Source organism: Lathamus discolor, chromosome 1, assembly GCF_037157495.1.
Source record: "Lathamus discolor isolate bLatDis1 chromosome 1, bLatDis1.hap1, whole genome shotgun sequence".
Classification (NCBI taxonomy): domain Eukaryota; kingdom Metazoa; phylum Chordata; class Aves; order Psittaciformes; family Psittacidae; genus Lathamus; species Lathamus discolor.
The window spans coordinates 36,918,872-36,943,693 of NC_088884.1; the positions used below are offsets into that span (position 1 = coordinate 36,918,872).

General features: G+C 46.3%; 1 protein-coding gene across 1 annotated transcript; it reads right to left on the reverse strand.

Annotated features, from left to right (window-relative positions):
* Positions 1-2,661: 2,661 nt before the first annotated feature.
* On the reverse strand, positions 2,662-24,488 carry MCM10 (minichromosome maintenance 10 replication initiation factor). The gene is made up of 20 exons (XM_065667846.1): positions 24,409-24,488; positions 21,949-22,005; positions 20,870-21,193; positions 19,982-20,086; positions 19,253-19,378; positions 18,565-18,739; positions 17,601-17,766; positions 16,570-16,737; positions 15,075-15,191; positions 13,520-13,719; positions 12,640-12,740; positions 11,530-11,631; positions 11,310-11,427; positions 10,240-10,459; positions 8,541-8,700; positions 7,820-7,938; positions 6,562-6,675; positions 5,682-5,827; positions 5,437-5,479; positions 2,662-4,058 (listed from the first exon to the last, which is right to left on the reverse strand). Exons 2-20 carry the CDS (start codon positions 21,953-21,955, stop codon positions 3,975-3,977), a joined length of 2,595 nt encoding a protein of 864 aa, XP_065523918.1. The 5' UTR covers positions 21,956-22,005; positions 24,409-24,488; the 3' UTR covers positions 2,662-3,974.
* Between the last annotated feature and the right edge of the window lie 334 nt (positions 24,489-24,822).

Consider the following 24,822-nt stretch of genomic DNA (forward strand, 5'->3'; position numbering starts at 1 on the left):
CCAGGGATGCACAAGTTGCCCTCACAGCTATCCAAAGCAGGAGGTAGAGCAGCACAGTCTTATCTTATGTGTGTATGATGTAATTGTCCAGAGAAGCTGTGGCTGCAGTGTTCAAGGCCAGGTTGGACACAGGGGCTTGGAGCAACCTGCTCTAGTGGAAGGTGTCCCTGCCTGTGGCAGGGGTTGGGGCTGGAGGAGCTTTAAAGTCCCTTCTAACCCAAACCATTCTGTGATGCTATGAGGTGCAAGTGGGGAAGCTGAGCCTTCTGTGAGATGTGCAAAGATGATCCAGGAAGCAGAGTGGATGACTCCGGTTCTTTATGAGTCTTTACAACTGATTAGCAAGACTTGCAGGCGAACAAGCACTCTTCATTGGGTATGTCGAGTGTACTACGTTCATGAAAGAAAATGAGTAACCTCCTTTGCATCTCTTCTTCTACACTGAGAAACAGTGTTCTAATTTTACTGACTTGTTCCCACTCTTCCTTGGTTTCTGGAGTCTGGCAATCAGATTTCTCCATGGGCTGCTGGATTATGATAAGGGTCCCACAGTTGACGTTGTCATGGAGAAGGGAGACACTGTGTTCTTCCACTCCCTGCTTTATGGCTTCAGAGCAAATAAGACATCAGGTTTCCAAAAGTAGGAGGCCGGCTGCAGATACCTATTTAGCTGCTGAACACCATCAAAGTCTTAACTAGGAACTGATTACAGAATAAGCTTAGTTGGACTTGATGATCTTAAAGGTCTTTTCCAACCCAGCTGATTCTATGATGTGACTGTGTGGGTGCAGAGTAAAAATCCTAATGAACACATGGATCTGCTCTGATTGCCACTCTGCTTGCTGGTAATGGGAGGTCAAGGAAGTATTGCTTTAGGTCACGCGTGTCCACAATCCAGATGTGTGAGCTTTTTCCTACCAGCCATTTGTAAACGATGGGGTAGTGAGTGATGCCCACACCGAGTATAAGCTGTCACCTCACCAAACAGGCTCTGCAACATGGTTTTGCATTGGAAATGAAAATAAAAGGAGAAAAGTTTGGCCTGCACTCTTGTCCCACATGTACTTTGTTTTTAGAGGGAAGAAAACGGGGCAGCAAGTGGGTTGGGGAAAACGAAATGATGTGAAATGGTTGGGTGAGTGCAGCTGGCCGAGAGTGGCATGTGATGGCCCAAGAGACCACTGCACAGGCTCTGCCCTGAACAACTGTCAGTAGTGTGTTTATTGTGAACGGGTATTAAAGTTTTCATGGAGCTGATTTTACTTGGGAGTTAATAAACCCAAACTAGTGAGTGCAGAGGGAGAAAGTGCTGAAGGTTTAATTTTCCCTCAAAGTGGTTATAAAATCCAAGGAAAGCTCGTTTGTGGTAGTGGGGCAAGATGCTCTCAATTAACATTTCAGCGGTACTTAAGAAGGAAGATGCTTAATGTAGCTAAAAACCAAACCTGACTTCCTAGGTTGTTATGAGAGAAGCTGAGTATCTTCCTGCCCATTTTCGTACATACACAGGGAACTTTGTAGCTGGAGAAACAGCCCTGCAGCCAGAAGAACATTTCCTGGCTGGGGAAAAGGGCTGATTTATCAGCTTACTCCTCAGTTTAATCTTAATGATGGCTCTGAGAATGGATGTTTAGCATTATATTTCCAATGTGACTTTGCTTAACCCTTTGGGGGTAGCTTCAGCAACACTGTCTTGATTCACCATCAGTGCTAACTGTGGTGGTGGAGGTCTCTGTCGTGTCAATCCAGTTTAATGACTTGCACCCACTGGTACTGTTAGGGCGCTCACATCTCTCTCTTCTGGCTGCTCCTCCCTAACACAGCCTGGCATGTGGTTGGGCTGCTTCTTTGCAAGGCTGGAGGTCTTTCTATCACGGGACAGCTTCAGTGACAGCATAGAGCCAGCTGGGCCTGTCAGGTCACTCTGCTGCAAGAAAAGTATCTCTTAAAATAGACTGAGGCCCATAAACCCCCCAGTACATTAATGTCGCCCACTCCTGGTTTGCCCCAGGGGTTAGGGCCTTTGTTTCTTTATCCTGTTTTTGCATATAGGGATGGAGAGTATCGCTTTCATTTCTTTGCTCCCAAGGAGGCACATACCTTCTCTACATACCATACTCCTGTGGGCCTGTGTGAAGATGAGTTATCAAAGGTAGGGTACTGCTTAAATCTCTGCAGAAATCTCCTTTCCATTGGCCAGAGACAGAACTGGAGAAAGCCAAAAGCCTTCAATGTGCTGGCTGAAAGCTGATGCTGATGTGGAATTTCAGAGGGGTTCTGTGGATGCCAGGTGAGAATCTCCTGTGGGTCTGAATATAAGGAGGAAGTTCTTTTCTGTGAGGGTGGTGAGGCACTGGAATGGGTTGCCCAGGGAAGCTGTGAATGCTCCATCCCTGGCGGTGTTCAAGGCCGGGTTGGACAGAGCCTTGGGTGACATGGTTTAGTGTGAGGTGTCCCTGGCCATGGCAGGGGGTTGGAACTGGATCATCTTAAGGTCCTTTCCAACCCAAACCATTCTATGAATGGGAATATTGTGTGGCAGCCAGAGACACCGACTAAAACCACTTCCTTTTGGTGATTCAGCACCAAGCTCTTGGGCAAATGAAGATGTTGAGCAACTCATCCTCTTCCTCAGAGAAATGACACCATACAAACCCAGGGTGCCTTTTATTGTGCGCTCTATTTATTCTGAATGAGGAATCAATTGGAGCCATTGCCAAGCAATGTCAGCTACATGTTAAGTCACCTACCAGTGACACCCCACTCACCAAATGGTAGTGACATGAATGCAATGCACTGAGCCAAGCTGCCCAGCAAAAGCACCAGAACACTGCAGAACACTGAAGTAAACCTGTCCAGTTGCTTCAAATAAAGCAACTTATTTCTCTTCCAGCTCCTGTGGAAGCAAACAGAAGAGGTACCAACAAGGCCACTGGGACATGTGAGACTGTTGGCGGCAGTTTCACCAAATCACTGAGGTACTAGTGTTTTTAGGCTCTAAAAAATACCCTATGATCCTATGGGGCATGAGCTAGGGGCAGTAGAAGGATCGGGTCCAGGACAAACTGTGGCAGCAGCCAAGGTTAACATGGCCACAACTGGAAGGACTTCAGGACAATTTAAAATGCCAAACCCCAGGTAAAAGCTATTACATGTAATTGCTTTAAAACCACTCACAAACCAGTGCCAGATTCATTAAAATGCTTTTCAAAGTGGGAGCTGCAAGTTTTTAGCCATGAAGATGCTGTAGTGTGGATGGTGGCAGAGGCTCACTATGGGCTGTTGATAGGGAAAAAGGTTTCCAAAATGCTCCCACTAGTCTGCAGTGTAACCACCAGTGGCTGGCAATGCCAAGGCCAGTGGAGGGGATTTTAACACATAAACCAAGGAGACCTCTTGGGAACTATTTGGCATCTGCTCTCAAGGGTTCAAAGAGAGTAATTCTGGAGCCAGTGAAGACTGCTCTGTACCTACAACCCTCTCACATCTCTTTTTGGCCAACAGTTGAACAACCATGACAGGTTGACATTTACACACCCCACTATTAAGCACACAAGTGCTCATGGAACCTAGAGTCCTCCCAGTTCATGATGATTTGTCACTTCAAATTCTAGTGAAGTCACTCTACACTATCCATTCAGCATAACTTGTTGGATCCCTAGGGATTTCTTAGTACAAATTCCACTGCAGATGTCTATTTTCTAGGTGAAATCTTGTGAACAAGCTATTAGTAAGAACAGGCACGATGTGTGTTTCATATGGAGCCTGATTCAGTCAGTTCTAAAAACATCAAAGCTGAATATCCATGCAGCGGCCTGGTGGAGACTTTGTGGATCTCCTCATCAGGAATTGATTCCTCAGCTCATTCATCCCTAAAACCAGAATCCTCTTGGCATTCCAATAAAGAAGTGTATGTCTTAAGCACAGAAATCCATCCTTATGGTGTAGAAAAACAATCAACTCCCAACTCCAGGTCACTTAAGACTATTGAGGAATTTTGGGTGTTCCTCCCCTCGTGGCAGAAGTGTTTCTCCACCAATCTTCGGACCTTTTTTCTCCTAGAAACAAGAACCATGGAGAAAAGAAGTTAAATGTGTGGTGAAATGCCTCCCACCATTTCTGTGACAGAAAGTGGTGGTAGGGCTGTATTATGTGATCGACACTCTAGGAGCCTTGACATTCTTACAACTTTGGTCAAAAGCAAATTCCTCACAGTTAAATCACAGAATCCCAAGGGTTGGAAGGGACCTCAAAAGATCATCTAGTCCAACCCCCCTGCAAGAGCAGGGTAACCTACAGTACATCACACAGGAACTTGTCCAGGCGGGCCTTGAATATCTCCAGTGTAGGAGACTCCACAACCCCCCTGGGCAACCTGTTCCAGTGCTCTGTCACTCTTACAGTAAAGAAGTTCTTCCTGATGTTAACGTGGAACTTCCTATGCTCCAGTTTACACCCATTGCCCCTTGTCCTATCACTGGATATCACTGAAAAAAGCCTAGCTCCATCATCCTGACACCTACCCTTCACATATTTGTAAACATTGATGAGGTCACCCCTCAGTCTCCTCTTCTCCAAGCTAAAGAGACCCAGCTCCCTCAGCCTCTCCTCATAAGGGAGATGTTCCACTCCCTCAATCATCTTTGTGGCTCTGCGCTGGACTCCTTCAAGCAATTCCCTGTCCTTCTTGAACAGAGGGGCCCAGAACTGGACGCAATATTCCAGATGCGGCCTCACCAAGGCTGAGTAGAGGGGGAGGAGAACCTCTCTTGACCTACTAACCACTCCCTTTCTAATGCACCCTAAGATGCCATTTGCCTTCTTGGCCACAAGAGCACATTGCTGGCTCATGGTCATCCTCCTATCCACCAGGACCCCCAGGTCCCTTTCCCCTTCGCTACTTTCCAGCAGGTCAACCCCCAACCTGTACTGGTACATGGGGTTGTTCTTCCCCAGATGCAAGACTCTACACTTGCCCTTGTTGAATTTCATCAAGTTTCTCCCCGCCCAACTCTCCAGCCTGTCCAGGTCTCGCTGAATGGCAGCACAGTCCTCTGGTGTGTCAGCCACTCCTCCCAGTTTTGTGTCATCAGCAAACTTGCTGAGGGTGCACTCAGTTCCCTCATCCAGGTCGCTGATGAAAATATTAGACAGCACCGGTCCCAGCACCGACCCCTGAGGGACTCCACTAGTCACAGACCTCCAGCTAGATTCTGCGCAATTGACCACAACTCTCTGCCTTCTGAAATAAAACAAAGCTTCAAGAAGAAATCCACTAAAGCACAGCCTGTGGTTGCCTGTATGCACCTGACAAAACACAGACCTGTCTGGTTTTGCTGGGAGCTTGTAAGGGCCCTGAAGCAAAGCACGGGGCAAAAGTACCAAGAGAAGCAGGCAGAGTGCTGAGGTGCTCAGCAACTGCTGGCTCCCACTTACCTTCAGCATCCCGTCCCGCTCCCACTTGTAGAGGCCACAGGTACTGAAAGATGAAGAGGGCAGATGAGGACCACTGTGGTGGGTGTTTGCTGCACAGTATTAGGTGGACCAACAATAGCCCCACATTGCTTAACAAAAGGGCTGATGTTCCCATCTTAGAACATGGTTATGGGATTCCCAGCATGTTACTGGTGAATGGACAGTACAAAGGTCCCTGTCACTCTTTCCCAAGGCTCACTCCTTACCTGCAGGGCTTTTTTGGGAGCCTGTGAAGGGAAATAGCTCGGCTTCCACAAGGACATTTGAAAAAGCGCTTGACTGCATCATGAAAGTGGTAGTCATGGTTATCCTGGACACACGTCTCCAGAGGCTTGAAGTAGGTGTAATTACACTGTCAGGGAGGAGAGAGCGAGCTGTGAGCTTCACGAGCGTGTGAGACCTGTTCTGTGGGCTGGCAACAACTGAACACTGAGGAAAGCATCTCTGTCTTCTCCCACCCTGAGGAGCCCACCAGTCTGAGATCATCGCCCAGGCTTGTCACTGCTCCTGCTGGCATCTCCCTCTGCCACCATCCTGCTCCCAGCACCTCATGAGGCACACAATGGCCCTCTGTGCAGTCCCAAAACAGGAAAGGCAGTGAGAGGGAAAGTCCATCAGGGGCTGAAACTCTGGGAATGGGAGGCAACTCCTCACTTCCTCCCTATCTGGGATAGTAACAAAGCTCCACTCCTCTTCCTGATGGCAAAGTCCCTGGAAATGCAGCTAGAGGAATCCCACTCAGTGTTATGTTCTCACTTCACTTTGTCTTGTAATACGAGGAACTGAGGGTCCTGGTACAAAGCACTTACTTCAGGGAAGAAACTGGTATTTTCAGGACACCAACACCCAGAAAACCCACTGGCATCAACACCAAGCTGAGTTCAGCACAGCTCTAAAGGCTGCCTTGCCAGTGTCTCCATGTCTCAGTCTGGCTTGTTCTCAGCAACAGGCATAAGGAGCAGAACTGTCTCCATTTGATCTCTGCACTGGACTACAGACAAGAGAGTAACAGATGGGTGTCTGCAGGATGGTCCAGCAGCATTCTGTTCCACTCCGCTACTGTCACTCTGGCTCCCCTTCACTCACCGTTTTACATGTCACAACTCGACATTTCACTTCTTTAATACTCCTCATCTTCTCTTCTAGTTCTTCCTTTTTCACCAGTGGCTCAAAGTATTGCTCCTGCAGTTCAGCCTCACCCTGTGGGGCACACACAAAAGGTTGTGGGAAGACAAAGATGGGAGAAGCTACTCTATAAACAGCATTAGGGCAAATTACTACTGGGCCTGTTTGAAGTAGACAGCAGTCTGGGAGCCAGAAAAACACCAAATATGTCTTGCTTCCAAAAGAAACCCATATAGTGCACATATTGTGATCACCAACTCTGAAATGAGCCAACTCTGAGATGTATGAGTGGGAGGATTTAACAACAGCATAAGCACAAACCTACAAGGACAGTGCAGGGAGAGGTCAGGTAATAAATGGAGTTGGTTCTTAGCCAAACCATTAATCCTCAGAAGACCTTAAACAAGCTGGGACTTCATACCAATGTAACAAGTCCAGAGGAGGCCACGAGGATGATCAGGGGACTGGAGCACCTCCCGTATGAAGACAGGCTGAGGAAGTTTGGACTGTTCAGCCTGGAGAAGACTGCGTGGAGACCTCATAGCAGCCTTCCAATATCTGAAGGGGGCCTATAGGGATGCTGGGGAGGGACTCTTTGTCAGGGACTGTAGTGACAGGACAAGGGGTAATGGGTTAAAACTTAAACAGGGGAAGTTTAGATTGGATATAAGGAGGAAATTCTTTCCTGTTAGGGTGGTGAGACACTGGAATGGGTTGCCCAGGGAGGCTGTGAGTGCTCCATCCCTGGCAGTGTTCAAGGCCAGGTTGGATGAAGCCTTGGGTGGGATGGTTCAGTGTGAGGTGTCCCTGCCTATGGCAGGGGGGTTGGAACTGGATGATCTTGAGGTCCTTTCTAACCCTAACTATTCTATGATTCTATAATGTGTCCACTCTTCCAAACACAGCAAAAACCTGATGGCAGCTTGACCTTCCCATGGCTATGGCAATAATGCTGATTTGCAGCCTCTGTGTTCAAAGATCCCTCACCCTACTCACGGACTCATTGAATGGTTTGGGTTGGAAAGGACCTTCTGGTTTCAACCCCTGCCACGGGCTGGGATGCTTCACACTAGACCATGTTGCCCAAGGCTCTGTCCAACCTGGCCTTGAAGCCAGGTGCCTGTTTCACATTTGTGTGTCTGTTTCTTGCTGAAATCATTAGGAGTGCGGAGAGCTCCCTAGTTCTGAGCTCTCAGTCATGGCTGGATTGAGGCCATACCTCTTTGAGGACATTTGTGTGCTTGGACTTGGCATTCAGGATTTTCTGGAACTCTTCTGACTCCAGATAGGCCAGCTGCTCACGCCGTTTCTTTTGGGCAGGCTCCAGTTCATTCATATCTAGGGAGACAAAAAGGCTCAGTCCTACAGAGACCGAGTTCAAACCAAGCTTGTGATCTCTAAGCATGATCACTGCAGGAGATTTTGGAAGTCTCGGGTCTCTCAGGCAGATGTTCAGGTCAAACAGCAGGAACATGAATAGGCTTGCAGAACAAAAAGCTTTTGTATTTAATAACATTGCATCTTCTCTCAAGAGCTGTACCAGGAATTTTCACATTTTTTCCGGAGTAAGCAGCACTGCCTCCCTGACTGATGGAGGTGCATTACAGAGAATTAAGCCTTTCATCCAAGATCACACAGTATATCACCAGCAGGGACCTCAAGTTCCCACAGAAAGTTCAGATACCTCCCCAGATGGGACTATTTGGTTTTCTTTGGTTAAGTCAGCCATGCTCAAGTGCCAGGAGAACAGAGATGAGGACAGGGAGCTATCAGAGATTGCATCTCTCATTCTCTCCACAGGGGTAGCGATTGTTCAGCCTTTGCAACAAACCCTTGAGGTTCTAAATAGACTTAACTTGGCCTCTCTTCAGTTTTAACTCAGCAAGTGTTCAGCAGGACATAAGCATGATTTTTCTCTCCTAGAAGCTAACATTACATACCATTCTCTGCTTCTGCACCTTGTGGCTGAGCAACGTTCTTCTCAACTCTTTCAATAATTTCTAGGACATCAGCATCATCAGCTCGTTTCCTCTTGACATTGTTTGGGTCAGTTTTAGCAAGAACCTGCCCTTTTGCTCGTAGTCGGTGTATTGCAGCCAGCTAGAAACAAGAGAATAGCACTGAATGTGTTGGTGAGCAGTCTGGCTCCCATGTTCCTACTTCCAGAAGTAGCACAGGAAGTCTGTCAAATGGAGGAGACAAAGACCCACTGGCCTGAGCACAGAGCTGGCCAGAGAGGCCCAGCAAAGTCCCCAGCTCTGCTGTACATGTTGTTCACCACATACCCAATCTCTTGTGACTTCCTAAGCCATAAAATCACTTCTACAGTCGTGTTACCAGGCTTGGTAATGCTGCAGCTGTGCTTTAACTGCTTCTCACATCACTACCTTTTTCAGAGGAATCAAATCACTTGAGATTTCCACATAAATTGGTAATAATTTGGAACTGAGAAACTTGTGTACAACTATTCCTTGCCATGCTCCCAGAACGCTAAGACTCATTTTTCCTTATTGGAAGAGAGACGTTTCTCTGACAAACGTAAACACATTTGTTCCAAGGAAAAACGCAGTCTGTTCTGGCTAGCGACCAAAATTATCCAAACTCATGGCACAACACATCTGAACTAGTTTTGTTCACTGTTGCTTACCTGGCAAATAGAAAACACAATACGCTGCACTAGCAATGCCAAAGAACAAACGTGCAATTTAGCTTTCCAGGGATTTTCAGCACAAATCCCATGTCCCTTCCCAGCACTTAAGAGTTTTCATGCTTGTAAAACAATCAATGGCAACGGACTTTGCTCTCCTTCTGTAAAAAACATTTCAGCACCTCCTATCCTGATCCAGAACCTATCCACAACCTGATGCTTTAAGTTGTCCTAAGCCCGCAGAACACAAGAGCAGAAAGAGCAGCCAGTGGTGGACAGAGAATCTCCATCCCACTTGCATGAAGAAGAGCGCAAGGACAGCCACAGGGCTACTCCAAACTGCTCTCCAAAGGTAATTTGCCCAGGGGATGACAGACTGTGTCAGGTCATGAAGAATGGAGTCAGTTCTGCTCAGAGAAGCTGTCAGGATGCATGAAAAAGTGTTTCTTCAGCAAAAAGCTTAGCATCAGGTTCATGACTTAAATGAGATGCCCTATCTCCCCATCTCTTTTTCCCTGACCCCAACCCAAGAGGCTGCTCTGTCCCGCATTGGCATTTGCCGAAATTACTGCTTGTGTCAGTGGCTTCAGTGATGCTTGCTTTTCAGGGAAGATCAAGAGTGAGCCCATGAGCATCACACATGAGACAGATCATAACAACTCACTTCTGACCAATTCAGGTAGATTTTGAACAAGCAGGAGAACCCAGCTCCAGTGGCCAAACATCACACACAGAAGCTCCTCTTTAGCTGCTGTTTCACTGCTCTGGAGGTTGACTACAGGCAAGATGGTAGCATGGACCTTGGTACTAACAGCTGTCAGGAGTGTAGGTTTCTTGTGTACTGCAATAGGCCAGTCTGATCCCACACATCAGAAACCACTAATGTCACAGCTGAGCTGGCCTATATCTGATCAAAGATTCTTCTACTACCACAAACCAAACTTCCCTTAACCTCCCCTTCTTAACACTTAGAAGATTCAAAGGGCTCTTACCTTTTTGGCTTCTGCCACGCTGTCTAGCTTTGGTTTTGGAGGAGGAGAAGACCCATCAAAGAAGAGGATATCTTCTCCTTCTGAGAAGCCTGTGCCTAGCTTGGGCCTCTGAGGAGTTGACATTTTGGCAGCTTTGGGAAACTCTGCCCCAGGCATTGGGGACTGTCTGGAGGAGGACAGGGAAGCAGGGCTGCCGGCTTTACTTGTGCTCTGGAGAAACCTTGTGAGACAAGAATAGACAACACAGGGACACAAGTCAGAGACAGAAAGGTTTGAGAAACAGGAATGCAAGGGATGCAGACTGTGATTTTTCACTAAAATGCCTTCTATTGCTAGTACAACATGCATCAATTTAGGCATTTGGGAGAGTGAAATAAGACTGGTAAGGAACTCACTGAAATCAAGAGTGACATGAAGTCACCAAGAGCGAACAACCAATTGCTTTCAAAACTGAAATGAGAGAGAAGCATCAAGTGAAGCTGGGAAGTGGGAACAAAAAGCACTTCGAAAAATGGGCTTCTTTGCCCTTGTCTTTTACTCCTTGTCACAGAAGTCACATAAATGACAGGTTCATGGGGGTTGTGGGGGAAATCCTTTCAGAGATACTGTTAACAGACACCACCCTGGATTGGGAAGTCCCTGAAATACACACTGTTGTAGGCTGGGAGAGAATCTGAGGGAAATATCACCATGATTGTGCCTAGTCTTACTCTGCTTCAGGTTCTGTTTTGGCTCCTTCAGAGCCTTTTGAGGTTACATCAATCAGTCTCACTCAGGGTGGCTCTTAGGTTTCTTAATGAGATCTGCACAAAACCCTTGGCAAATCTTGAGGTGCAGAAGACCCTTGCAAGCTGGCATTGAACAGAATCAGGACTCCTGAGCCCAGTTTCCTACTCTAATCAGCTTCTTCCCATCATGCTGGGCACTGTGCTGGAGCATTTGGTTCTCCACTGAATACTGGGGTATTTCTATTTCAGTGAAGTTTTCCTTAAAACACCAAAACACTTCCCACAGTTATAGTACGGCCACAGTAACATAACCCTTCCTGTGTAAGTCAGTGTGTCTTTTACCTCCTCTGAATCTCTTCAGACCGCTTCTTTCTGGCTTCTAGTAACTTCTGTTTCTGTTGCTTGAGCAGTGCAGAAGCAGAGACAGGCTGGATACTGGGCTCTTGCTTCTTTTCAACATCTGGGGAATAAACCAAACCAAAATAAAAAGCCACTAATGTTTGCTCAGAAGGAGGGTAAGTGATTTCAGGAGTGGGTTTTCCTTCAGGCAAAAGGACAATACCTGCTTTGGTCCAGTGCTTGCAGAGGTTTCGTGCTCCAAAAGTTGGCTGTGCCAGTAGTTCCTTGAATTCCTCAGAACACTGCATGGGTCTCTTTCCTGCACCTGGAGCGGAAGAGGCAGAAATACAACAGATCTGGAGCCAAGAAGGGAAGCAGGCCTGGTTTTAGGTTGGAAGAAACCCCTGCAGGTCACCTGAGTAAGGACCCCCCCAAAGCAAGGCCAGCTTCTACATTATATTTGGTTACCCAAGCCCTTGTGCTCACAAAGGACATCATGAAGACATTTCCATTCCTTCAGCAAACCCATCAGTAAACAGCTCCTCAGCAGCCTTAGCTATCTGTGGTACCCCACCATTCTCATGTTTAGAATGCTTGAAAGCCCTGAAGCCACCACATCTTATCCCTGGAAAATTAAGAGCTAGAGACAGGGATACACTCTGTGTTGTCTGCAATGGAGGCAACTGAGGGAACTGAATGTGAACAAGATTTCTAAATGGCACGTAGAGCACACAGTTTAAATAATCTGTTATTTGCTCTCCACTGGGCATAAGGAGGATGTAACATTAACTGCTTTACAGAAACGGAGGCAGTGAAGATTGGTGGCATCCCAAAAACTATGGAAGGAATATGCTTTGAAGATCACAAAAGAAAGCGCCAGGAACAGGCTGGGTACTCAGGAGGTCTCCTGCATTGCAGACTTGACTGATTTATACTTAGTATTCCTTGGAAGCTTTCAAGATTGACAGAAGTAATTTATTTTAATCAAAGAAAATAATTTCTCTGGTTCGAAGTTCTTAAAACTTCCAATTCCCCATAATCTGTCAAAGAGCTTCTGTCACTGTCTAAAGACAGAACAGGAGACTTAATTCAGGGGCACTGATGAAAAACAGATGCATGGAGCTACCCAGTTGCTTAGTTACATTTGCCTTGGAGCTACAATCTCAAGAGGGAAGAGGGGTTTTGATCAATTGAGAAAGCAGCCTACAAATGGCTATCTCTGTAGCAGAGCAACTGCCAGGTTTATTCAGTGAGTAGCAGGGTCCTGGGACACATCTACAGATCCAGCTGGTAATATCTGGAAGGTGAAGAGGCTACACGGGTAATTAGGTACCAATTTTCTGCTTGGTTTCCTGGACAATCGCATCAACTCCTCTCACGACCAGATTGGAGAGAGTGGTTTGAATCTTCCTTTTCGGCACTGCAGCTGCCGCACTAGAAAAAGGAAACAAAACCAGAACATCAGTTTTCCCATTCTTAAAGGAAGGACAAGAGCTCAAATGTTAGCCCAAGGGATTCAACAAAACTCCAGCCTCCTTCAAGGGTGCCTCTCTTCTGCCACCTGTCTGACTTTGGGAATGACGTGGAGCTAAATCCAAATTCTAGCACAATGTTTAGGATCTTCCATTTCTGCCTGTGTTGAGATATGTACTTCCTATGCATTGAGAGAAAACTAAACATAGTTAATGGTTAAACTTTGCTCAGAGATAGTAATGAGATATACACTGATCACTTAATAATAAGCAGGGTGTACTACTTCTCTACTACGCAGTAATACTGTGTTATTTCAGTCAAGGAAGAGAGAAGGAAATACACTGAATATGGGATTAAATGCCATGAGCCATAACTAAATACAGTAAGAGAATGCCCCTGAAAAATATTCATCTTGGAGACTCAAATGCTTGTGATCTCACGACAAAGTTCATTTCACCTACTGAAACATAATGCTGTCTGGCTGCACACCACTGTATTGAGAGGTATAACCACCCCTTACCACATCTTTGTGCTGCCTGTTAACATTCTCCTAACAAACAGCAAATCTGTTATCCCATGGGACCAGGAAGATTACACCAAACATGGGGCATTTCTTCCTCTCTGGTGAATGTAGTTATGGCAAAGGGATCACTAGCTAAATAGACCCCCTTAGAGCCTCAGGCTCACTTGTGAGGGAGGAAGTCTGTTGCAAAGCAAAGAAAATAAGTGGTTTATCTTACACTGAGGCTGCGTATGCTGCTGAAGAGACTCCTCCATAGTAAAACCCATCCTGACACAGCCTCTCCTTCAAAGAGGGGTTCCTCCGGCCAACTTTTCTGGGAACACGGCCACCAGAGAAGGTGGACTGAAGATCTGCCCGCTTGGAGCTGAGCTTTTTGTACTGGGATTGGATGTGATACTGGCAGTATTCACAGTCATTCTGAAAAGAAATGGGAGAAGCCTGTTGCAGAACACCAGCAAGTACAATGTACTTCATTCCTCTCACCCACATGCATCCTTCTATGGCTAAACTGAAGTAAGAGCCCTATTGTACTGCTGCAGCATTTGATCAATTCAATAAATTTATGCCCACAGTCCAGCAATATAAAACAGAACTCAAAGTGTCCATACTAATCCCTGAAAATTGTCCATACTAGTCACTGAAAAAAGACCTGTGTGTTAAGGAATTTTAAGGTTATTCCTTGGCTCAAGTCAACTGATGTCTGAGGCCCTCTTCCCCAGATTCTGCACTCGTGACTCTAAACTGTATGTAATTTTCTTACTGTCATGAACACGAAGGAAAACTAATGGGTCAGTGTCAATCCAGGGAGTTTAGAACTGAAGATAATGAGTCTACCAGTGAGAGACAGCAGTGCCATAAATGCACTCATTCAGGGTGTTCTTAACTTTCTCCCAACACCTCCCTCCCAGTTCTTATTGATATTCATCTACCCAGATTTGTGTAACTACGATTACCCCACAATCAAACACGTTTTGTCACCCATTAAACAGACAGCTAATTGCTTCATGAGGTTCTTCTGCCAGACAGCCTTCATCTACAGTTTGCTCCAGGTGGCACTGGAACATCTCACTGGCACCGAGAGCCTTGTGCACAGCCACCTCCTTGAGTGGGTCTGCAATGACAGCCGTGTTTTGCTACAAGTATCTTTTGTATTTGTCTTCCTCCTTCTCCACACACTTTGAGTTCCTCCCCAGTTCTTCATTCCTTCATTTTCTCTCCTCCTAAGTGCTACCCTACTACCTGTAACCCTTCCAATTTAGACAGTGTTCCTTTCAGGTATCATAACATCACCATAGCCATTAAGTGACATTGTCCACCAGTCCTTCAAACCAGTACAGATCAGTACTGTTCCTAAAAGAAGAATCCTAACACCTTTTTCCTCTCATCTCCAAAGCCCTCCATGTTTATGTATATATATTCTGGCAGCCTGCAGGCACGCTGGACCAGGGAACTCACTGGGTTAAAACCATCTCTGAAAAACACAACCATTCCCAAGAAAACGTCCTATTGTTTTACCTTGGATGAGTTCCCTAGTGCAGTGCATGGAAGCTTGCACTGGTGCGAAGGAGAGTGAAAGGGTATGGAGATTGTGGTGCTCATGGGTCAAGACTGTTTTCAGTGCTTTGCATGTAGGGAACTACAGTGCCATCACAGAAGCAGCTCCTCTGGGTTTCATTTCTCAACTCCTCCACATACTTTAGTTACAAATGAGAGTCAGAACAAAATCAGCAGCCAGACATAAGGATGCCCTTCCAAACTCCTGAGATACAGACCAGGTTCACAATCTGTGCACAAGGATCACCATTCTTCTTCCTGGCTTTGCAGGTGCCCATGTCCAGAGCTTCACCCATGAGAAGGATCTTCTGGGGATGGTCAACAGACAAACACACCTAGAAATCAGTAAGAGAATGTCTTGAAGAGGAACTGGATGGGTTTCTCTCTAGATGTCACTGGTTTGGCTCTGATCCAGGTTGGTACCTCTGGTATTAACAATGCAGCTTTAAAATGCAGGCCCAGTTTAAGAAAACCACATATCCTGTTCAGACTGAGAAGAGGCTCAGTGAAAAAGTGCATTTACTTCTCACAAAGAGATAAAGATGTACTTCTATGCTGAGCCTCAGGAAACCAAGGACAAGCAAAGGCAGTTGTGAATGAATGATGGTCCTGTACAGCTCAGCTCTGACACCATCACAGCACCCACATTCAACAGTGGATGGGAAGAGCAGATGTACTAGAGCTCTCTGTCCCTTTCCATATATTTAGGTCAAATCAAAGCTGATGCTATGCAAGAAGAGTGTCTACTTCACACAACCAAAGATACTAGAAATTGTGTCTGTAGGTAAGAAACACTTTGAGAAGTCAATTTTAATATAGTTCTAAATATGTACATTTTAGCTAAGAACAATTCTTCACAGTTAAATACAGCCCTGCACTAACTCTGCTGTGCCTTTCTATTCACCAATAGGATTTTTTACTGCTTATTCCTGTTAATTTAAGCAATTAGATGGCTTAATAGACAGTTAATGAGACTCTTCATTTTTCCATTTGGAGAATTTAAGATGCAAAACAGTACATCACCAGCAACTAGCCTGAAATTCTGCTTTACAGAAGCCAGTCAAATCGCTTTCCATTCCAGTGCTATTAAAAATATATTAAACAATAATTAATTTATTAGCAAAATGAAGCCACCTTAAATGTTTTGATACCTACAGGGAAGTAATTCATCATGTTCTGCATTTAGAAGTAACTGATTAAACAAGTCAGCCACTATTTATCAACTTACTATACATAACATACAGTTTGTTTAATAAATCAAATGTTACTCCATCTCAGTCATGATTTTGGAACCAGGAAACATTTTGCAATCACATCTCCTGCTTAAATTAGGAGAAATGAGCTTCCCCACCTTTTTCAGCTTTGAGAGGCCTTTAGGCTGAAATAGACATTGCACTGAAGTAGCTGAAGAAACTGAAATGAAAACACACTCTGTACATCAGTGTGTGAGACAACCGCAACCATGAGCAGATTAAACACTTGAATAAACTCTGCTTTTAGATGCTTAATAGGACTTCTTTGAAGTTCAGTCTTCCAGAAGGCTGGGAACAAATACACACCATGCAAATATCTGAGTACAATTTTAACTGTGCAGGCAAACTGCTGTAATTTCAGCCTAACTATGTGATATAGAGCTAATTCTTAAGCAGATATAAGAAAGTTCAGCTATGAGGTTTTATCTACAGCTGATGGACAAGTGAAAAATCCTCTAACCTCGTCTGAGCCTTCTTTAGGTTTCATAGGATTGGCATTAAGCAGCCCGATTACTGTGCCTTGGTCTGTCTTCCAGTGCTCTTTGTGGACATCACCAAACAAGAAGAGTGAGACACACTGATTGAGATCCCGTAGGTCGTTCAGCCGCCAGATACTGAAGGTTCTGCCCTGGAACAGACATTCACTTTCCTTTCAGCTCTCAGTACAAGGACACTGACTGCAGCCCCTGTTGCTTTTAAAGAGTTATTCTGATTCCCACCCTCCTGCCCAGCATTCTTCTGATTTCACAGAATCATAGAATGGTTTGGGTTGAAAGAGACCTTAAAGCTCATCCAGTTCCAACCCCCTGCCATAGGCAGGGACACGTTCCACCAGACCAGGTTGCTCCGAGCCCGGGCCAGCCTACCCTTGAACATTGCCAAGGATGGTGCGTTTAGAAAAGCACATTTGTAACATCAGTAAGAGATATAACACCTCCAGCCATATCACCCAGCCAGTTCTGGGGTTCTTAAAGGCCAAAATAGCGCAGTAATAGTGCTGCCAACCCATATTCCTGATATTAAAGCTAGACAGCACTCTTGCTTGCTGAATAGAGGTTTTTACCTCACTGAACAAATAAACCCAAAGCATATCTCTGTTTCATCAATGACTTTCTATAGGACATGTACACCATCTAGGACAGAATGACCTCTAGGGAAATAATGGAAGCAGAATGTGTTGGTACATTTAAAACAAAGACTGAGGGTCACAGTCTTATTTTTGTTTTATTGGCATTTAACACATAATGAACACTCAAAACAGATTGATGCAATGGTTACATTAGCCAATGCTACTGTCTGGGACGACTGGTAAGCTAAGGACTTATCCCAAGGACTAAAAGCAGCATTAGTGCATGAAAGCAGGCAAGCCAAGATCTTTCATACAGGAGCTTTTCATTAACTCCATGGAGTTGACTGATAAAAGACTTAGCTTCTCAGGAAAGAAGACCAGCATTTCACTTGAACTGAGCAAGGGATACAACAGTTACTTACATTATTTGTGCTCTGAGGAGTGATCTTCTTCACTATGACTCCAAATGTTACCCAGTCTGTTTCCTCCAGGTTTTCTGCAGCAAGTTTGCTCTTCAGCTGAGACAGTCGGATGAGCTTCCTGTTAGCCATTTTCCTGTCCATTTCAGCTGAAGACACACGGGGTTTTCTGGATTATATAAAAGAGAACACACCCATTAGCATAAATGGACAATGAAAATCATCCAGCATTCTTCTGGGGAGACTGTGTCTTGCTACAAAATGCCTTGTGCCTTATTTCACCCAGAGGTCACTTGAAACAAACCCCTTCTGTTCAGGACACTGTACAAACACCAGATAGGTACTGATCATGCTGTTTATTGTTCAAATAGCTGCACTGCAATTTAGCCCCAAGCCTGCATTACCTCTGCTCATTTCAGGAATGACTGAATACAACTGACTGAGCAGAGTTTGGAAATCCAGCATGGTATCCAATGAGGAAACACACCGTGAGTATTCAGAGACCTCTTGTGGCCACATTTAGTAGGGAGATTTCGAGGCTGCTCAGTGTGGAGGAGAATTTGCTCAACCAGAGCACAGCTGGGCTTTGCACATGCCCACTGCTCCCCTCCACCACTGAGGACATCCAGAGGAAAGAAGTGCTAATAAAATGATGGGGGTGGGGGGGGTGGGGGTGGGGTGTGTGTGTGTTAGAGAAGAGCAGAGAAATAGAAACATGGTACTAAGCTAAAAGTCAGTGTTTCGTACTTACTGATCACCCAGCCAGTGCTATGGCTTTGTGCTACATCACCTAACAACAACTGACTGATGTAACATGGTTAAATGACATCTATACAGCAAATCAGGAATGCAGTCCCCTGCACACCCTTTGTGTGACCAGCACCACAGGACATTAGACTGACTGCATTTTCACAGCCATTACTGGAGGGTGGTGTTCCCAGACAGAGCCTGGTTCTGGGCTGCTCACCTTAATCTCAGTCCCGAGAAGGTTTCCACAGACACTGGCTGAGTTGTTGCACTGGAGCGTGCAGGCATGTGAGGAGTGTTCTCTCTGGTCACCTTACTGGGTGTGTTCCCTGCCGCAGACTGGAGAGGCTGGAATGCCAGACTGAGGACTTGCCGTGGAGGAGGAGCCTTGTTCTCTTTAGCAGGAAAAAAAAAGCAAGGAAAAAACTCTTGATCACTAAAGAAAACTTCTAAATAAAAATAACACTAACTTAAAACTGACCAGAGACTGGAGTCTAATATAACACACTTAAAAAAAAGGTGTGAAACTGTCTTATTTATACTGAACTGTTCTCACTGGGAACTAACTGACAGCTCCAGATCAGTCACATATAACTCAAGCAAATGTAACTGACTGCCTGGTGAGGAGCTTCCCAGAGCAGCTCTCATTTTCCAGGCAAGCGAAACTGTCAGATATACAGTGTAGTGTCAGTGTCCAAGTTAAACATAGCAGTACTGAGCACAGCACCTACTGCAAAGAATATAATAACCAACTCTGTAATAAGCTCTGTTTCGCTCTGCCAGACTGCTTTTAATGTACCAACTAGTGCAAAACTGTCCTGGATGTGTCTATACTGCTGCTGTGAACTAGATGAGCTTCCAAAACCAGCCCAGTGTGTTCCAGTGAAAAGGCAGACTGGGAATGGTACCTGCTTTTGATTTCTGGGTTCCTCGCTTGGCTGGAGGTAAAGGATTGCCCAGCTGGGCTGAGAAACAGGGCGACTCTTGCAGCTTCTGAACATTCCTTTCCTTTAAGGGTGAACAGGGAGATTTACCTGGCGAAGGAAACAAAATAATGTGACATCTCAGAATCTGGACTCAAACATTAAGAATTGCTCCAAACTAAGTAATTCTCTGGATAACAAATCCAAGTCAGAATCCCCCATGGAAGCCCATCAGCTAAGTTGCCAGCATCTGAAATGCAAGAGCTGGAAAAGCCCCAGTAAGTCTTCCCCATGATGACTTTAAACTTTGGATGTCACTGAAACCATGAAGATGTGGAAAGCAGGAGCATCCCCTTGCTTTTCAAGTTTCCCATGTAGTTTCATTACTACACCAAGCGTGCTACAGCAACAAACACAGCTGTATTTTCTGTGTTTTACAACATCTGCCAGTAAAAAGGGACCCTTCCAAAAGACCCTGGAGCACTTCATGAAAGCTGCCCCATGTAGAATCAATCCATAATGCAGATACCAAAACTGCAGCTCACTGATTTAGTCTACAGCTGCAGGAAACAGTCTGGGTCAGAATACACCAGAGCATCATTCTTCCTTGCTGCTCAGTGGCCACTTTAGGATTATTTCCAAGACTCCGTCTTGCCTATAAATTGCACATTGGTAAGACAACAAATCCTAAACCCATGTAATTAGTCTTATTACCAGGGGTTTTCTTCTCAACGCCTGAACTGGATTGCTGCCCAATAGCAGCCTTTTGCAACTGCTCCTGTAAAGTCTTCATCTGTTCTTGCAATTTTCTCAGCTCAGCTAGGAAAAAAAGGAGAAAAAAAAAGGATAATAATGAAGACAGCAGGAAGCCATTGCAAAGAGGGATTTATGAGATCCCTGTAAGTCTGGCAGCTTTACATCATAGGAACTTACAAAACAAAGACTCAAGCCACAATACAGATTTATTTGGTTCTATGTAGCTCACGCTGCAGGGACGCTTTTCCATACAGCCTGGAGCTGACTTCTCTCATATAAATATTTTACTTGAACATGGTGTGTTCCTTGCCATGTTGCATGTAACTTTCCTAATAAACATAAGACAATTTAAATGGCTGATGATTGCACTCCTTTGCATAAATAAATGCTTCTGATATAATAAAGTGTGTGGCTTGGACACAGGAAAGCTCAGTGTCCAGCTCTGCTTCCACGCTGACTGATACGGGAGAGCCTCCTGCCAGTAAGTCCTGAGGGGGAAGGGATTGCTGTGATAGTGAAAGATGCCAGGACGACAGCCCTGAGCATCAAAACAACATCGTTTTTTATTTGATAAGGCGCAGGTACACAGGCACCTTCCCTATCCTAGCTTACTAGTCAGACTCTCTGACTTACTTAAGTTCCCTGTCTTTCTCTTGGGAAAACAGGTTTGGTGAGTTTGGCCACTGAGCACCAAAAACTGGACTTAAAAACTTTCACGAGGACTTTCTGTATTCTCTTTCTGGCACCACACTAAACTGAGAAGAAGCAGGTCCTGCCTTCCACCCATTAGCTCTCTAGAGACAAGATGTATACAATAGAACAGATAAAATATGCTGTTACAGAAACCTTGTAGTTCTTGATTGGTTTTCTCTTTTGCCTGACTGGGAGCTGAAGTGGAGGGAGTTTCCTCTGCTGCCTCCTCCTCTTCCAGCAGGTCATCTACATCTCCAAACAGCATAGCCAGATTCTCCTTCTGCTCATCGATGGGGCTGTCCTCAGCATCCACCTCCTCAGTGTAGGATGCATCATCTTCTGCATCAAAGAGCTCATCGTATTCATCTGGTTCTCCCCCCTCATCTTCTGGAGCATCTTCCTCCTCAGGAGAATTCCTGTCCTCAGTTGCCTCACTTTCTTCCAGGAGGGAGGCCAACAGGTCTAAGTCGTCATCAGCTAAGGTAAAAATGAAACTCAAGCGTTAAAGCTGCCATGGAATAAAACACCCAAGATACTCTAATTAAAAGCTAATGACAACCAAAATTAAAGCAGAGCAGCAATTAGCATTTAGCTTTGGATAAAGGAAAATAGAGCAGCTTCCTGCTGTCTGGTTGGATGGAAATGTGGTTGCAGACACTCTCAGCTTGTGATTCAGGCTGGCTAGTCAGCAGAAAACTTGCAGACTGCTAGCACTGGCTTTCTCTCCTATGCAGCTGCTTGTACAAAGAAAAGCCTGGGGACCTGTAAAGGTGTAGCCAGGAGCTCTACAGAGACACGTATGTGGCTTTTGCCAGTGGAAGATGAAAAGGAAGATGCAAAGCAGGCAAGAAAGCATGTTTTCAGATACGGTTTGCTTAAGGAAGAGCATAGAGAACAAAGAAATACGGTCTAAAGGGAAAAATAATGGAAAAAACGAGTAGAGAGGGTGGAATGGGACAGAAGGAGCATAACTGAAATTCAGAACAAAACAAGGAATTAGCTTTTGCTAGTGAAGAAAACACAAAATCAAGGAAGGGTTAAAGCAGCCTCACAGAAAGGTGACAAGAATGAAGGCAAGAGGCAACCTCAGATGCCTCTGCAAGTGAAATCAGTGTAACATAATTTCCTTTCCTTGAACGTTTATCAAGTTTTTTGAACACTTGAACGTATTAACTAATATACTGATCAGAATGTACCTTTCCCACTGAAAGTAAGAGCACTTTCTCCCTTACCATCCATGATTTATTTCACCAGGATTTCTTCAGCAGTCCCTCAAGGCAAAATATTGTCTGTTATGGGAAGAACAACAGTGATACTGTTAAAGTAGATACAGCCCATCTAGGAATATGTATCGTGTTCAGGCTCCTTATTTGATGATCTGCAAACCACCAGCTTGTCTTTAGTCACAGCTGCAGATGAGGACTCCCCTAAATTTAAACCTCTCCTGTACATTTTCGACATCTAAAGTCTGACCTATGCTGAACTCCCTGCAGCATAAGGGCATCACTTCTAGGAAAAAAAGCCCCTATCAGACAAAGATTTTAAAAAATGCCAGCCACATCCTTACAGTAATAACCACTTCCACTTCACCATCCTGCACCATAATCATAATTAGCATTTAACTAATTATTAACATTTAAAAGTCCATAGAATAAAATAGAATAGATCAGAATAGAATAGTTAGGGTTGGAAAGGACCTCAAGATCATCTAGTTCCAACCCCCCTGCCATAGGCAGGGACACCTCACACTAAACCATGTCACCCAAGGCTTTATCCAACCTGGCCTTGAACACTGCCAGGGATGGAGCACTCACAACCTCCCTGGGCAACTGATTCCAGTGCCTCACCACCCTCACAGTAAAGAACTTCCTCCTTATATCCAATCTAAACTTCCCCTGTTTAAGTTTTAACCCATCACCCCCTGTCCTGTCACTACAGTCCCTAATGAATAGTCCCTCCCCAGCATCCTTATAGGCCCCCTTCAGATACTGGAAGGCTGCCATGAGGTCTCCACGCAGCCTTCTCTTCTCCAGGCTGAACAGCCCCAACTTCCTCAGCCTATCTTCATACAGGAGGTGCTCCAGTCCCTGATCATCCTCATGGCCTCCTCTGGACTTGTTCTGACAGTTCCATGTCCTTTTAATATTGAGGACACCAGAACTGCACACAATACTCCAGGTGAGGTCTCACAAGAGCAGAGTAGAGGGGCAGGATCACCTCCTTCGACCTGCTGGCCACGCTCCTTTTGATGCAGCCCAGGATACGGTTGGCTTTCTGGGCTGCGAGCACACACTGAAGCCGGCTCACGTTCATTTTCTCATCGACCAGCACCCCCAAGTCCTTCTCTGCAGGGCCGCTCTGAATCTCTTCTTTGCCCAACCTGTAGCTGTGCCTGGGATTGCTCTGACCCAGGTGTAGGACCTTGCACTTGGCATGGTTGAGCTTCATAAGGCTGGCATCAGCCCACAAGTGTGTCAAGGTCCCTCTGGATGGCATCCCTTCCCTCCAGCATATCAACCGAACCAGTATGGGTCGGAAAGGACCTTAAGCTCATTCAGTTCCAACCCCCTGCTATGCGCAGGGATACCTCACACTAAACCATGTCACCCAAGCCCCTGTTTCCAACCTGGCCTTGAACACTGCCATGGGTGGGGCAGCCACAGCTTCTCTGGGCACTCTGTGCCAGCGCCTCAGCACCCTCACAGGGAAGCAATTATCCTTAAAGTTTACTTTCTGCATCTTTCACGGGTCCACCTCTTCATGGACACATGGCCATAAAAATTAAAGATCACAGGCTGATATAAATGGCCAAGGGAAGGCTGGATTAGAGGAAGGGAAATCCATTGAGGAAGAAAGGAGGTTGTAGTACAGTGGGGGTTGGTCTCTTCTCCCAGTACCAAGTGATAGGACCAGAGGAAATGGCCTCAAGCTGTACAGGGGAGGTTTAGGTTGAATATTAGTAAAGATTTCTTCACTCGAGGGTGCTCAGGCACTGGAAGAGGCTGCCCAGGGCAGGGCTGGAGTCAGCGTCCCTGCAAGTGCTCACACACCGTGTAGCCGAGGCCTCAGTGCCGTGGGTCAGTGGTGGCCTTGGCAGTGCTGGGCTAAAGGTTGGACTGGAGGAGCTTAAAGGTCGTTTCCAACCTACTTGATTCTATGATCCTTATTATTATTAAACCCAAACCCTTAACTCTGTGCTTACAGATCTTCCTGCTGAAGAGGCTTTTGTTCCGCCCATAAAGTCCACTTTTGATCGTTCTCTCTTTTCTCTTGCTCCAGGATATCAATTTTCAGCAAGGAACAAAACACAACCCAAGCGCATACACGAGCAGGACTGGCTTAGGGGCCACCAGAGCTCCTGCTGTCCCGCCGGTGGCACAGGCCCGGGGACCACCTGCTCAGCGGGACGGGCCAGCCCGGCATCTCCCCCCGACTGACGGCCAGCCCTGGAGTACCAAGGCCCGGCTGTGCCGGGCCCGCACTGCGGACCGCCATCGCTGTCCCCAGTACATCCCCGGCTATCCCACAGGGCCCCCATCAGGAGCCTCCTTCCCCTCCTCGCTCGGCCGCCTCCCCACCAGGGGAACCCCGACCGGGGGTCTCGGACCCCTCACCCCAGCTCTGCTCTGCTCACCCCCAGTGCCGCTCTCTGGGCCCCACTGCCCCGGCTCTCCCCTCACGGCCCCACTCACCACCATCCCCGCGCTGCCCGGTACGCGCCAAAACTCCAACCTGGCTCCTCCCCGTCACGCGCATGCGCGGCCTCCGCTGCGGGGTGCGCGCCAGTCCTGACAGAGAAGGGGCGGGTTGGTGCCATCTTGGCTGTGGGGTGGTGCTGGGGTTCGGGCCGTGGGTAATGTGCTGTGCCGAGCGGGGACACGGGGGTGACGGTGTCGGTGTCATGGCACTGTTAGACGCCTCGGTGGGGCTGTGTGAGATGCCATGGCCTGTCCCGTGGGGTAGCACCACGGCACCACGGCTGTGCCTGTACAGAGCTGGGGGCTCCGGTTAGACCTCTGTGGCTGTGGAGAACTGGCCGTGTCTGGTCAGGGTGGCCTCTAGTCATAGTCGTCTGAATAGAATCATAGAATCACGGAACGTTTGGG

Coding starts and splice junctions, on each gene's coding strand:
- MCM10 (XM_065667846.1), bottom strand. Junction 18,740..19,252: donor AACCCAGAAATCAAAAGCAG/GTACCATTCCCA, acceptor TTCCTGCTAAAG/AGAACAAGGCTCCTCCTCCA. Junction 7,939..8,540: donor AGGTGCAGAAGCAGAGAATG/GTATGTAATGTT, acceptor TTGTCTCCCTAG/ATATGAATGAACTGGAGCCT.